We start from the raw sequence: 12,483 nt of genomic DNA on the forward strand, positions 1-12,483 counted from the left end.
GCTCTGTGTTTGGAAATTGCTCACGATAAGAGGAGTTGGCTACATAGAGTCTAGCCAAGGTTAGGTTTTCCGAACCAGGTTATGTGGTCAGCTTTTCGAAACATAAATTGCAATATATTTATAATTGCAATCGAATTTACAATAGTAAGAAATATGTCCATTTTTCGTACATTATTATTGTATTGCAATATCAAATAGATATTCAATGAGTCCATTCTTTCCATGTTGAGTCAAGATCAAATGTGCATGATAAATTCATACATCTCTATTTACTGATGGATTTCAGAATCAAATTATAATCCTTGCAAGTCCATTAGGATCAGCTCTCAAGTCTAAAAGACTGTGATATGACATACTGAGATTTTATAATATTCTTTACACTAGTGGAGGATCAGCATGAAGATTTGGATTACTTTAGGATTTGAACACCTAGGATTCACCTAACTATATGGCTAAGGAAAAGGGTGAAGAGGTGAGAGAAAAATCTCTAAGAATATGAAACAAAATCAGATATGATACAATAAATATATTATTTTGAATGAATCATTTAATAGCTCATGCATGTCCAATTCATTCTCTATTGTCAAGTCGAGTGGTGTGATTAAGTACCAGGATGCTCAGAAGCTGACAAGGTGTTCCATGTCTATTTTGGGTAGAGAGGGTCTTTCTAGTTAAAAAGAAGTGTGAGGATAAGTTTAAGGTTTGTGGTTGGGTGGTTAAGCCTCTGACAATGTTTCTTCTCTCCACAAGATGTCATGATGTACATTAGACAAAGATAAGTTGAGCATTCAAACATTTATTGGTAACAAATATTTTACTTTTGTGATGTTTATTCAATTAAGATGATGAAAAGAATTTGATATATATAATCGATTTAATTATTTTTCTTTATTGAAAGCAACTTTTTTAATCCATATAATTGGTAACCAATTAGCTTAGTTGATCTTCTAACTGAACATGAAATATAGCTATACACAAAAGATAAGTTTATCTGATGGATTGATATCTCTGTTTTCATTTATTTGAATAATGAATATGAGTGTATTTTCCTAATTGAATGTTATTGCCCTAATTGATACAGTGATATGATGCCCTAAATGATCCAATGGTAATTGGTGGTATGTGATGCCTTAAATGATCCAATAGTAATTGATGCCCTAATTGATACAGTGGTATTTGATGCCTTAGAAGATATATTGGTATTTGTCATTAAGATAATGTAATATAGTTATTTGTTGCTTAAGAGGTATTTTATGGACTAACCGGGGTTTTTGTAGAAGCATCCCTAGAGGTTTTTCGATTTTGACTTCTACGATATGTAGATTTTAAATTCTTTGGTGAATTCATTGATGGTATCTTCAATTGTTAATAATGAAATTTTCGTTTAAGTGATTGTAAGCATTAATCTCATTCACATGAACATAACTGTATTTCTATGAATATGAAATAATAATTGTATTTCTTTGACATGTTACTTGTTAGTTAAGACCCAAAAAATGGATATTACAAATAGGACCCATGTTTTTGTTTTGAAAGTAAAAATTATAAAATTCGTAACTTGCAGGTCCAAAAGCACGATAGTCATCTTCATTTTGCACAATGTCATCTCTAACTGGCTTTTTGTAATCTCCACAATTTGGCATCTGCGTGGTTTGGAGTCTGCTCCAGAAACTGACGTCTACCCCTGTGTTTAATAAGTAAAGTTTTTAATGTTTTAAAATCCCTTCTTACTTCTATTTTATCATTTACATCTTAGGCATTTGACAGAGTTAAAAGTTTACCGGGAGAAACTCTGGTCAAACAAAAAGAACTCTATTTAACTTTGATTTTCCATGTTTACTAATATTATGTCATCTCCATAGTTTTATATTCTGTTGGACTTGTGAGTTTTGGCAATCTTTTCCTACATTCTGTCATCTATTTGGCCCTCCTTTTACAAGAATATATTCTCTCATTTTCTCTTCTTGATCAAGATGTTTAGAGAAATGGGCTTGCAAAGATACACTCGGCCGATAATTTTTTAGATAGGAAACATTAGTGTATGTTGAAACATGTAGCCTTAATTTCTTCAAGCTGTGCATGTGGCTGAAGGCCAAAGGATCAAACATGAAATTGGTACTCAAGTACGAAATGACAAGTCCCCTATCAATTAATTCGTGTTGTCTGAAAATGCAACATGCTGGTACTATTTGTTCTTCTGTAAGAAAGAGTTTGTAGTTTTGAATATAGTAGTGTCTTCATGTATAACAAGAGTGATCTTATGCATGCCATACATATTTTGGTAAATAAGCCTACTGGCTGGTTATAATGTAAAGCCTACAACATTGGAATCTTGTCAATCATCCACAGTATCTGTTTTGATGTGAAATAGGTTTTTAATTGATTTTTTTATTGGTACATTACAAAATAGATACCGTTGCAATATAAATTGCTTATACATAAACAGGCGGCTATGGTCAAAATAATATGAACAAACGGAAGACAAATCGATCTGTACACCCTCAAAATGGAAAGGAGCAAAAAGCAAAACGCTCGAGTAAATTAGAATGAACAAATCAATCAAACCAATAAATGCAATCAGGTATAGCTGTTCTGTATGATCTTTGTAATGACTGAGAGAGGAATGACCAAGTTGTGTCCATTATTCCCAACTAAAAGAATTCTTCCAAAGCTTGGGTTAGTACTATTAGTGCTGGCATTAAGAACTACTGTAAGCTTCTTTGTCTCCCCCTGTTCAGCTTTGAATGAAAATGGCGTAATAGAAACAGATACACCCCATGGTGCACTCCAGAGAACTTTGTAGCTTTCACTACCTGCAATATTGGTAAGACTCCTCTGAATGGTACGAGAATTAATCAAAGTAGCCACTGTGATTGAAGGAATGTTGAGATCAGAACCCATTCCAGTGTCTGATTTACACACACAACCAGTGTAATTGAGAACCAATGGTGCTGACCCATTTATGCTGCATAAGAATGCAACATAATCCTCGAAACCTGGAATTTAACCATATCAACGAAAGTGAGCTCCTGTATATTGGGATTTTCTTCTATGGTTGCTATTTGAACTCGTGTAAGAAATAATACGAAAAATAGTGCTCAGAGAAAAATATCCTATTCACTGCAATGAAATGAAAGAGCTAAGTGTCTAAAATAGAATCTTTTGTCAAAGTAGGTTTGTCTGCTGCTATGAGAGCAGAAACTGCAAAATTAGATAGCATTTGTTTTGAAGAAATAAACTGGAGTTCCTACCTGCATTGAAGATTAGTCCTGGATCTAAAGCAGCAGTTGGATTCACAGACCCACTTCCCATGTCGAAAGGGGTGGCTGGAGTCAGATCAGCATCAGGGTTGCTGTAGGAATGTTGTGCCATAATTGGTGATCCTTGCTTGTCATAGACTGATGCAGTGGTGGATAGTGCTGAACCAATGTCTGCTGGGTTGAAATTGTAATATTTTTGTTTCACAAGAGCTGCCACACCTGCCATATGTGGTGCTGCCATACTTGTCCCAGATAACATTGCGAAATTTTCACCTATTTAGCAAGAAATTTGAAGCACTGAGTTCTCTTTCGTCATTTATTTTGATAATATCATGCAAGATCAGATCTATTGAGTGAAATTGAAGATAATCTTAATCTATCACACTGTACCGAGAGGAACTTAGAAATTTGAGTTTCAAAAATGACATTTAGCTAGTCAAGGGAAGATTTAAAATATTATTTTTCCAACATAAACCAAGAATCATAATCTATCATACTACGAGGAAGTGGAACTTTGAAATTCAAAAATGGCATTTGGCTAGTCAAGGGAAGATTTAAAATATTATTTTTCCAACATAAACCAAGAATCATAATCTATCATACTACGAGGAAGTGGAACTTTGAAATTCAAAAATGGCATTTGGCTAGTCAAGGGAAGATTGAAAATATTTTGTTTCAAATAGAAACCTAGGCCAACCTTTTGCATTTCAAAACATATGCATGACCTGCATAAGGTTATTAGTCCTTTAAATAATCAGCATTTCTATATATTGCAGGGGATTTTCGTAGAATGACCAATTTAGATTATTCAAATTATAAATTCCAAACAAAAACCAAAGCCCACTTCATTCATCATTCATAATGAAAATCTCGGCCTGAATATGCCAGATTAGTACACTATTTCACCTAGTACCTATCCAACAAATCAAATATTTTTAATGGACACTATTCAGCATATAATACTGCTAATGACAATCCATACCTCATAAACAATTGATTGGCATGCCCATCAAACTCAAAAACTTATTGTTAGTCTTCATAAAAAATGGACCACTTTATAAGGTAGTTATTGCACAGTCCAGATAAATTGGCAGATGGAAGTAGTTGGTTGCTTGGTTTGTTGAATACCTAGAGTATTTATGTTTCAGGCAGCTGGAAGCAGTTGGGTGCTTGGTTGGTTGATTGCACAGAGTATTTATGTCTCTGCTAAGAAATATTCCAGAAGATTTAAACCAATCCCTTTTGAAGATACAAACTTGTTAAGCATCAGAACTGGAGGTCCATGAGGCGAAGCTTTCTAGTAATCTCTTAAGAGGATCTAAATGCTACTTGAGGTCCTGTCATGCTGCTAAGAGTAGCATATAGTCCCATGTTGTGCTAAAATATATAAGAAAAGTTCATAAAGAGAGTTGGAAGCTGCTAGAAAAATGGGAAGAATCATAAAAGTGGATGCACTTTTTAAGAGAATCTGCCTGAAAAATGTCCACTTAGTAAATCTTCAAGTGCAAAATTGCATATAAAGGTTTGCCATTTTCTTTCCCAATAGTACAAATCTGGTAGATTTTTTCACTGGAATATAAAGAGCGTCTTAGTATAGAAAACTAAGATACTCCCTCAAACAGTAGATTGGTCTAATTACATGGCTGATGTGCATGTGTATATGGTTGTGCAAATCCTATTTGGTATGTTTTTTATTATATGTAGAAAGCTACTTTAAGTTCAAAGTTAGACTACTTGATGTTGCAGACTTTTCACCATATAAATTAAATGTGTAGGTCAGATTCACATGTACGACTTCACAGTATCATTTTGCATATAATACAAATGAAACAATGATGAACTAGTAAACATTAACAGATATTAAACAAATAATCAACAATAAACATACTGAAAAAAAATTAATGATTATGTACAAAAGCAAAAATGTGCCTATAAGAAGAAACTTTTGATGACTGCGGATCTGGAATGCTTGATGCTTTACCTTGATCAGATTGCAACAGGCTTCATTGGAGTCATTGGAAGAGTAAATTATAAAGAGAAAACTGGATAACTACAGGCTTTAAAGTTTGAACATGTCACAACATGTCCTGCAATTCTTGATGATAAGCATCAACCAAAAGAGCAAATACTAATGATGATATATTTTTAGTGACGGAGTTAATGGTGAAAAGATACCTTCAAATTCAGCCGAATCAGTGCCAACAGAGCTCCAGGCACCCCATATGAGATGGCCAGGAGCTATGATATTTGGTTTCAATATGTCCGCTGCTTCCATTAAATTGTTGTTGACATTGGGGCCTCTTGAAGAATAATACACTAGTTTAGGGCCAGTTTTACTGTAATTAGCTTTCATTCCTCCGAGGATTCTAGCAACTCCACCAAACTTCATTACCCTGTCTGATTCATCTCTGACGATAGAATCATTATAGTATTTCAGAAAAATCTGAAAAATTCACACAAACTCAATGTCAATCAAGTGAAGGATTATTTCTCTTCCTCTCTCTCTCTCTCTCGCGCCCCTTTCCAAATGCGTAAATTACACTTCCAAATTCTTAAATCATCGAAGTAACTGGATAGAAGCCACTGCTATAAATACTAAATAATTTTATGAGAAAAACCGTTTAGATGCAGTCCATAATCAAGGTTAAAAGCATATACCTTGGAATTATCAGCAGATGAAATTATTACACCGGGTATCATCATAGGAACTGGATTCATCTGAAATCCAACCACAAAAGGATCTGTGTAGAAGACAATTCCTGCAGCACTCAAATTTTTGGCAGTCATAACTGCTTGCCTAACAGAAGACAGGCCAAGCACAAAGCGTACTGTGTAGCTACAGACCAGGAGCTTTCCTTCAACAATTTCCTCTTCCAAGACATTGGGATCTTGGCACTCATTAGCATACATATCATCAGTTCCATTCTTTTGGGCATGGACGGCGGCAACTAGATTGAACATATCATCATTGTCTGTTCCAGCTGAAAATGCCAACAAAGGCAGATTTACCTTACAGATTACTACCTATTACCTGATGACATCATCACAGATGCAAAAAAACTAGTGAAGTTAACAAATTTAACATAGGTTTTACTCACGTGCTAGTCCAACTCCTGATATTGTTATATTGTTGCCAAGAACTATAGAATTGTTATAACTACGATCATGGGTAGCAGCTCCCACTGTGAATATCCATGGACTGAAAGACAAAATGCTCTTTGGAGATGGCCCAGTGTTTCCTGCAGCTTGAACAACAAATATCCCAGCTTTCACAGCAGATAACAATGCCATGTCTATTGGGTTGAAGAAGGTTGCAAACCCAGCAGGTGGTCTGCCAGGTGTAATTGAGAGTGACAAGATATCAATCCCATCTTGAGCGGCCTAGAATATGTACACACGGAAAGTATTGTCATATTCTCTGAGGAGATCCATGGAAAATGCAAGAATCCCAATACATCCTTCTAGTTTTAGATTGTGAATTCAGCAGTCAATTCATGCCAACAGAAATCCTTCAGAGTTCAGGGAAGCATAGAACCTCACCTGATCTATTGCAGCTACAACATCTGCTGCAAATCCTCCAAAGCCTGAATACAAGGCCTTGTAAATTGCAATGCTGCAAAAATCAATGTAAAGAGTGTTAGCATATGATCATCAGTTTCAGTGAAGAAGCATGTTTTAGTTTATTGTAATCCGAATTGAGAAATGACTTCTTAGTGCCAATACCCAAGAAAACTTTTGCTTAACACACTGTTGTAGGGATTTAGCTACAGAGCTGACATCCCTAATGCCTGTATGAATGAATGGATTAGAATGTACTTCCAACACATGTTGATATCAACAGAATTAACAGAATAGATCATACTGGAAAGTATATTAATCTTTTTGAAGCATCAGAAGGCAGTGAAGTACATAAACAGTTTTTTTTTTGCAGAAACAATATTATTTTTATTTTTATTTATTTTTGGCAAAACATTATGTTTATATTAATATCATAATATTTTTACTTTTTTTTTTCAGGTTCAAAAAGGGCAAAACAATGACAAAATTCTATATTTTAGATCTACAATGTTAAAATCTGTATGATGGTATTTTAATTTTACAAGATCTATTTTTCATGAAAAATCATGCAATGCAGATATTAATCTTTTTGAAGCATCAGAAGGCAGTGAAGTACATAAACAGTTTTTTCAGAAACAATGTTATTTTTATTTTATTTATTTTGGTAAAACTTTATGTATATATTAATATCATAATATTTTTACATTTTTTTTGAACAATGACAAAATTCTATATTTTAGATCTACAATGTTAAAATCTGTATGATGGCATTTTAATTTTACAAGATCTATTTGTCATGAAAAACCATGCAATGGGGCACTGTCTATGCAGCAACACGTGTACCTTAACAAAAAAATATGTTGCTAACAAAAATTAGTATGTTGGCATATATATTAGCTAATTGTATTAATATGTTTTAGTAATTTGCAAACAATTACAATTAGCTAACCCATATGATAACACACTAATTTTTGTTATCAACATATTTTATGTTAAGATACAAATATGTTGCTAAATAGACAGTGCCGCCAAATTAGGTATATATTGTTTGTGACTGTAGAATGCTTTTATCCTATGCTCATTGCTCATAATTTATTTTTTTTAATAGAAAATCTCAATCAGGCTGGTGAGAAATGTTCCATGCTCCATACATCCCATATATACAAAATCTCAGTCAGACTGGTGAGAAATGTTCCATGCTCCATACATCCTATATATGCATGAGTAGTGCAGAGCTAAACTTTAGATCTGATGTAAACATCAATGTTAATATAAACCAATAGTACAAAATTAGGTTGAAAGAGAAAGTTTAAGCCTAAACCAAAAATCCATTTGATGAGAAAATCATTTCTCCATGATGAGTTTTCTGAAAATTGAAAAGAGTCCAATGGAGCAATACTGACTGGATTTTTATAGCGAACACGGAAATTCATCTAACTGCAACTAAAAGATAATTTTCATGCGTAAATTTATACCAGCTGCATTGAATGAACTAAATAGTTACAGGAAGTAATGTATGAAGGGTGAAAACGAAGTCATTACTGTGCACGAGGAGCCATGCCACTTGCATTTCCAAAATGGTGGCCACTAACTATAACGGGGATGCCATAGTTGCCAGCTGCTATGGATGCAATGTGCCTGCCATCATCCAAGACTAAATTGAATCAACAGAGGACAGTAGCCATGCTCCGGGGAAAACGAAAACAACCCTAAAACAAAATTAAAATTCGAACCGTAACTCACGTTCCGTGACCATTTCCATCGTAAGGAGAGGCATAGTCTTCAGAGGCATTGAAAACGCCCCTTGCAATTGCAGCGGCCGCATAATGGCGAGCTCCTATAAGCTTCCGGTTACATGATCCTGAAGGGAAATCTCTTGTGACCTCACAAGCTCCCGTAAAATGATCAGGAATTGGGTATACCTTCGTTCCTGTGTCTGAGAAGCTTGGGTGCTTGGGGTCTATGCCTGTATCAATAAATCCAATCACTATTCCTTCTCCTGCGCCTTCTGGTCCACCGTACTGAACCCACGCTCCTTTTGGTAGGCCTAGATAATCAGGAGTATGTGTTGTTGATAGGTGGACAGGGAAATCCCTCATCACTCGAGACACCTCTGGTCTTGTAGCAAGTGTTTCTGCCTTCGCAATCCATCCAACCACGACCCATTGTCAGAAAATATCAAGAAGGGGGGTAAAAGGGTATAGAAAAGAGAGGGCTTCTGCCCTTAAATTTATTCAACCATCACGGAATGAATTATACGATTCTAATTCTTCTGAATATTCGTTGCCGGTAAATTTCTTATATGACTGCTATATTCTTAAACTTGTTTCGGGATTCTGGAACTGGGTTGAACATTAACCAAAGAGATTGCAAAACTTAAAAAAGAGATATAGCACCTGTTGGGGAGTGATGAGAATGGAAAACCCATTGATCAGGTAATGATAGCTGTAGAGTTTCTTGTAAGTTCCCCTCTGGAAAGTGCGCTTCAAAAGAGAATCCTGGAATCTGACGAGATAGGATGTGTAGTCGTTCCTTCCTGTGTTTCTTGTAGGCCTGAAAAATCACAAGTCCGTCACAATAAATCAATATAGTATCATACTGAAAGGAGTAAAACGTTGCCGCTATAAGACCGATAATTCCTTTGGCAGAAGCCATTGCAAGGTAATAGGAAGAGCTTTCAGAGGAAGGACATAGGTTCCTGAGATGCAATGACCAGAAAACGAAACGAGGGTAATGGGAATGGGCAAAGTTGCATATTTTACAGGGCAACTGACAAAATAGTATAAAAGGACACAAACCAAAGAGTGTACATGTACATGATACAATCCGAATAACTTCTCCAAATTGAACAACATATAGAAGCTACCATTACTAGAAACTTCAAGTACTAATGGCAGAGGTTCAAGATCAGTCATGCCATTCTTAAAGTTATATAAGCTAAATGTATGAAATTTGAGCAAGTCATGATAAAAAAAAACTGAGGACGTTGAATGTGCTCCCTTCCGCACCCAAATTGTAGAAAAGAAGAAGAAGGGCACCTTGATTTATGCGGCTTGTGCAAATTTCCAGTCTTGGGGTTATGCAGCTTGTGCAAATCTCCAGCATTGGGATTATGCCTGTCAAAGCTACTCATGAGGCTCGCATTCTTCAGGTGGACAAGAGCAGAGTCTCTCAGAATAACTATGTAAACAATCTCTCCTCCGGCCAGAGCTGCATCAGCGAAGCAGCAACAGCAACAGCAACAAAAAACCCATACAATCACCAAACTAGCCCAATAAAAGTAACACTTCTTAGAGGAAGAAGCTTCAGCCTCCTCCATCCTTTGCTACTCTGCAATCTCTCAATTCTGCACAACAGATTCACCACCACTGAGCAACAACATTTGAAGAAACACTTAGTTATATGGACCGTGTTTGTCTGCCGAGTTAGACGTTAGAATCCTAAAAAGGTGATTGGCGTCATTACAATGATTATGTTGAAGCTCCAACGGATTTCAAATCCACCAAAACTCTCGTAGCTTGACCAGGGCCCAGAGAAATGGCATCCCGAGGACAGAGTTTTACCGACTGTTGAAATGAAGAATCACGGGCAGTACATCAACTAGTCTTGCACCGTTGGGAAGAAAGAGAGGGGAAGGAAGAGTGCCGTTGAAGGATCAGTGTGCAAAGTACCAAAAGTGAGCTCTTCTAACGGATCTTCATTGTGTTTTTTTCCTGCCCCTGGCGCCTTGTCTTACTATTTCCATTCCCAAGGTACAGACTGGCCACTATCAACCCACTTATGTACCCAGGATTTGATTCATGCCCTCTCCCTTTTCTCCAACATAAAATACTTACTTTTATGGGCCCAACGGCTGTGCCAGGTTTCCATTCTGTAGTGGGATTTTCTTAGTGTTGAATATGCACCGTATATCTTTCTTCGGGTGTCTCGCATACTTGATGCATCCTTTTGCCAGTGGCTGACTAGCCGACTGGATTACTTATATAAGATTTTTTTCCAATTAAATAAAAGAAAGGAAAGCATGGTAATGCAATTTTGAAATTTATTATAAAATCATTAAAAAGTGAATCTGGTCGGCTGGACATTCTTTATACCAAAATCATTATAGATTTGTCAAAGAAGTGGTATATTAATCTGATTAGATGTACACATATGTTTAGGTGTTAATATAGATTTATCAAGTGAGCATTGACAAATGATCATTAAAATAAAAAAATCTAATGATCACTAAAATAAAAATATCTAATGATTAAATAAGATATAATGGTAAGTAATTTTATGATTGAAAAATAATATTTTATATTAAAAAGCTACAACACATGATGACGTTTGAGGATAAGATGCAAGAAAGGTTTGTTTAAGTACTAGAATATTATTTTCGCTTTAAGTTTGGGATCATTAAATTCAAAGATTAGCTACAAAATTGATTAGATTCGTCTAAATATTATATTTTTAGAGAAATTGAAATTAATTCATCAATAATTATTCTAGTTATTAGTTATTTAGCGATATATCACTAATATTTAGTTTTCACTAATGATTTAAGTTTTCACTAATGATTAACTAGTTATTTAGCAATATATCACCAATATTTAGTTTTCACTAATGATTTAAGTTTTCACTAATGATTTAAAATATAATGTGATGATCCTTATAATATTTCATGAGGTAAAACATGTTCAAGTTTGATTTGTAATATTCCATAGTGATTAGTGAACGAACTTAATGAAAGATTCACCAATATTTTATATTTTCTTTGTCTTTTTCTCGAGGGGGGTTTCTTAGAGTCTAACACTGTTTGGAATTGTAGAAATGTTTCGAGTGAGATTTTACATTCTGTTTACTTGATTTGCCATTTATGTTCTATCTTCTTGGGTATAAATGACTAGTGACATTTATTTTTTAAAATTTATGACTTGTGTTAGAAGGAGACATTTTTTCCTAGACAAATTTTTGAAAAATTTAAGAAATGATTGTAAACGAAATTATTTTAGTTATGTATATGTACTTTTAGAAAATATGTGAAATGTATGCATCGAATGTCTTAATATATAAGAATATAGTCCAAATCATACAAATTTGATTTATGTGTCTAGTCAATCCCTTAGTGAAAATGACTCATGAGGACTTATATTTAAGTTTTAGATTACAATTTTCAAAAGGTCAAGAGCAGGGTAGTTCTAGTTCTGCCTAAATATTTGATTATTTATAATAAAATTTTAAAAATTCAAATAATTTGTAGATAAAAATAAAATAATAAATAAACTTCAAATAAAATATATGAATTATATTGGGTTATTAATATTTTTTATTTTGAAGTATGTTGTGCAATAATATAAATAATTCTATTGGCTTATATGTGAGAGCTTTGCTCCTGGATTTTATAAAATTTTCATCCAGAAAGCCTCAGTCATACTTTCCTTTTAGACTATTTGCTTTATGTTTTTTTCCTCGTTTGTCTGCCTTTCTATCTCTCATAATTTCCTTTAAAATCTATTGTTTCCCTTTAATATCCTCTTTTTCTTTTTGGTAACTTCAGATTTTTTTGCTTGCCCTTATCATATTCTTTTTTAAATATGATGATCTATGATATGTTTTCAACCTTAATGGTGCAGGAGCACTAGAATAGTAAAATGTTTGGTTGCATTTATAATGACTTTTATCA

The 12,483-nt window shown here is 34.5% G+C and overlaps 1 protein-coding gene across 2 annotated transcripts; it reads right to left on the reverse strand.

The window, feature by feature from the left end:
• Positions 1-2,355: 2,355 nt before the first annotated feature.
• Positions 2,356-10,662, reverse strand: LOC149542658 (subtilisin-like protease SBT2.2). Of its 2 annotated transcripts, none has more exons than XM_089797548.1 (10): positions 9,857-10,662; positions 9,215-9,371; positions 8,562-8,956; positions 8,361-8,456; positions 6,801-6,873; positions 6,359-6,641; positions 5,919-6,241; positions 5,436-5,703; positions 3,252-3,533; positions 2,356-2,996 (listed from the first exon to the last, which is right to left on the reverse strand). In XM_089797548.1, the coding sequence occupies exons 1-10, from the start codon at positions 10,135-10,137 to the stop codon at positions 2,578-2,580; spliced, it is 2,577 nt and encodes an 858-aa protein (XP_089653674.1). In that variant the 5' UTR covers positions 10,138-10,662; the 3' UTR covers positions 2,356-2,577. The 2 variants fall into 2 exon arrangements, with proteins under 2 accessions (XP_089653674.1, XP_089653675.1); XM_089797549.1 differs by having other exon boundaries at positions 8,562-8,952; positions 9,857-10,302.
• Positions 10,663-12,483: the final 1,821 nt, after the last annotated feature.

This window comes from Cupressus sempervirens, chromosome 8 (genome assembly GCF_028749045.1).
Source record: "Cupressus sempervirens isolate cs-2001-9-10 chromosome 8, ASM2874904v1, whole genome shotgun sequence".
Taxonomy (NCBI): domain Eukaryota; kingdom Viridiplantae; phylum Streptophyta; class Pinopsida; order Cupressales; family Cupressaceae; genus Cupressus; species Cupressus sempervirens.

Excerpts from the sequence above, each read along its gene's own strand:
- LOC149542658 (XM_089797548.1), bottom strand. The coding sequence starts at position 10,137 with ATGGAGGAGGCTGAAGCTTCTTCCTCTAAGAAGTGTTACTTTTATTGG. Across the intron at positions 9,372-9,856 it reads CACAAGCCGCATAAATCAAG|GCCTACAAGAAACACAGGAA; the intron begins GTGCCCTTCTTC and ends GTGATTTTTCAG. Across the intron at positions 6,242-6,358 it reads ATCAGGAGTTGGACTAGCAC|CTGGAACAGACAATGATGAT; the intron begins GTGAGTAAAACC and ends TGGCATTTTCAG.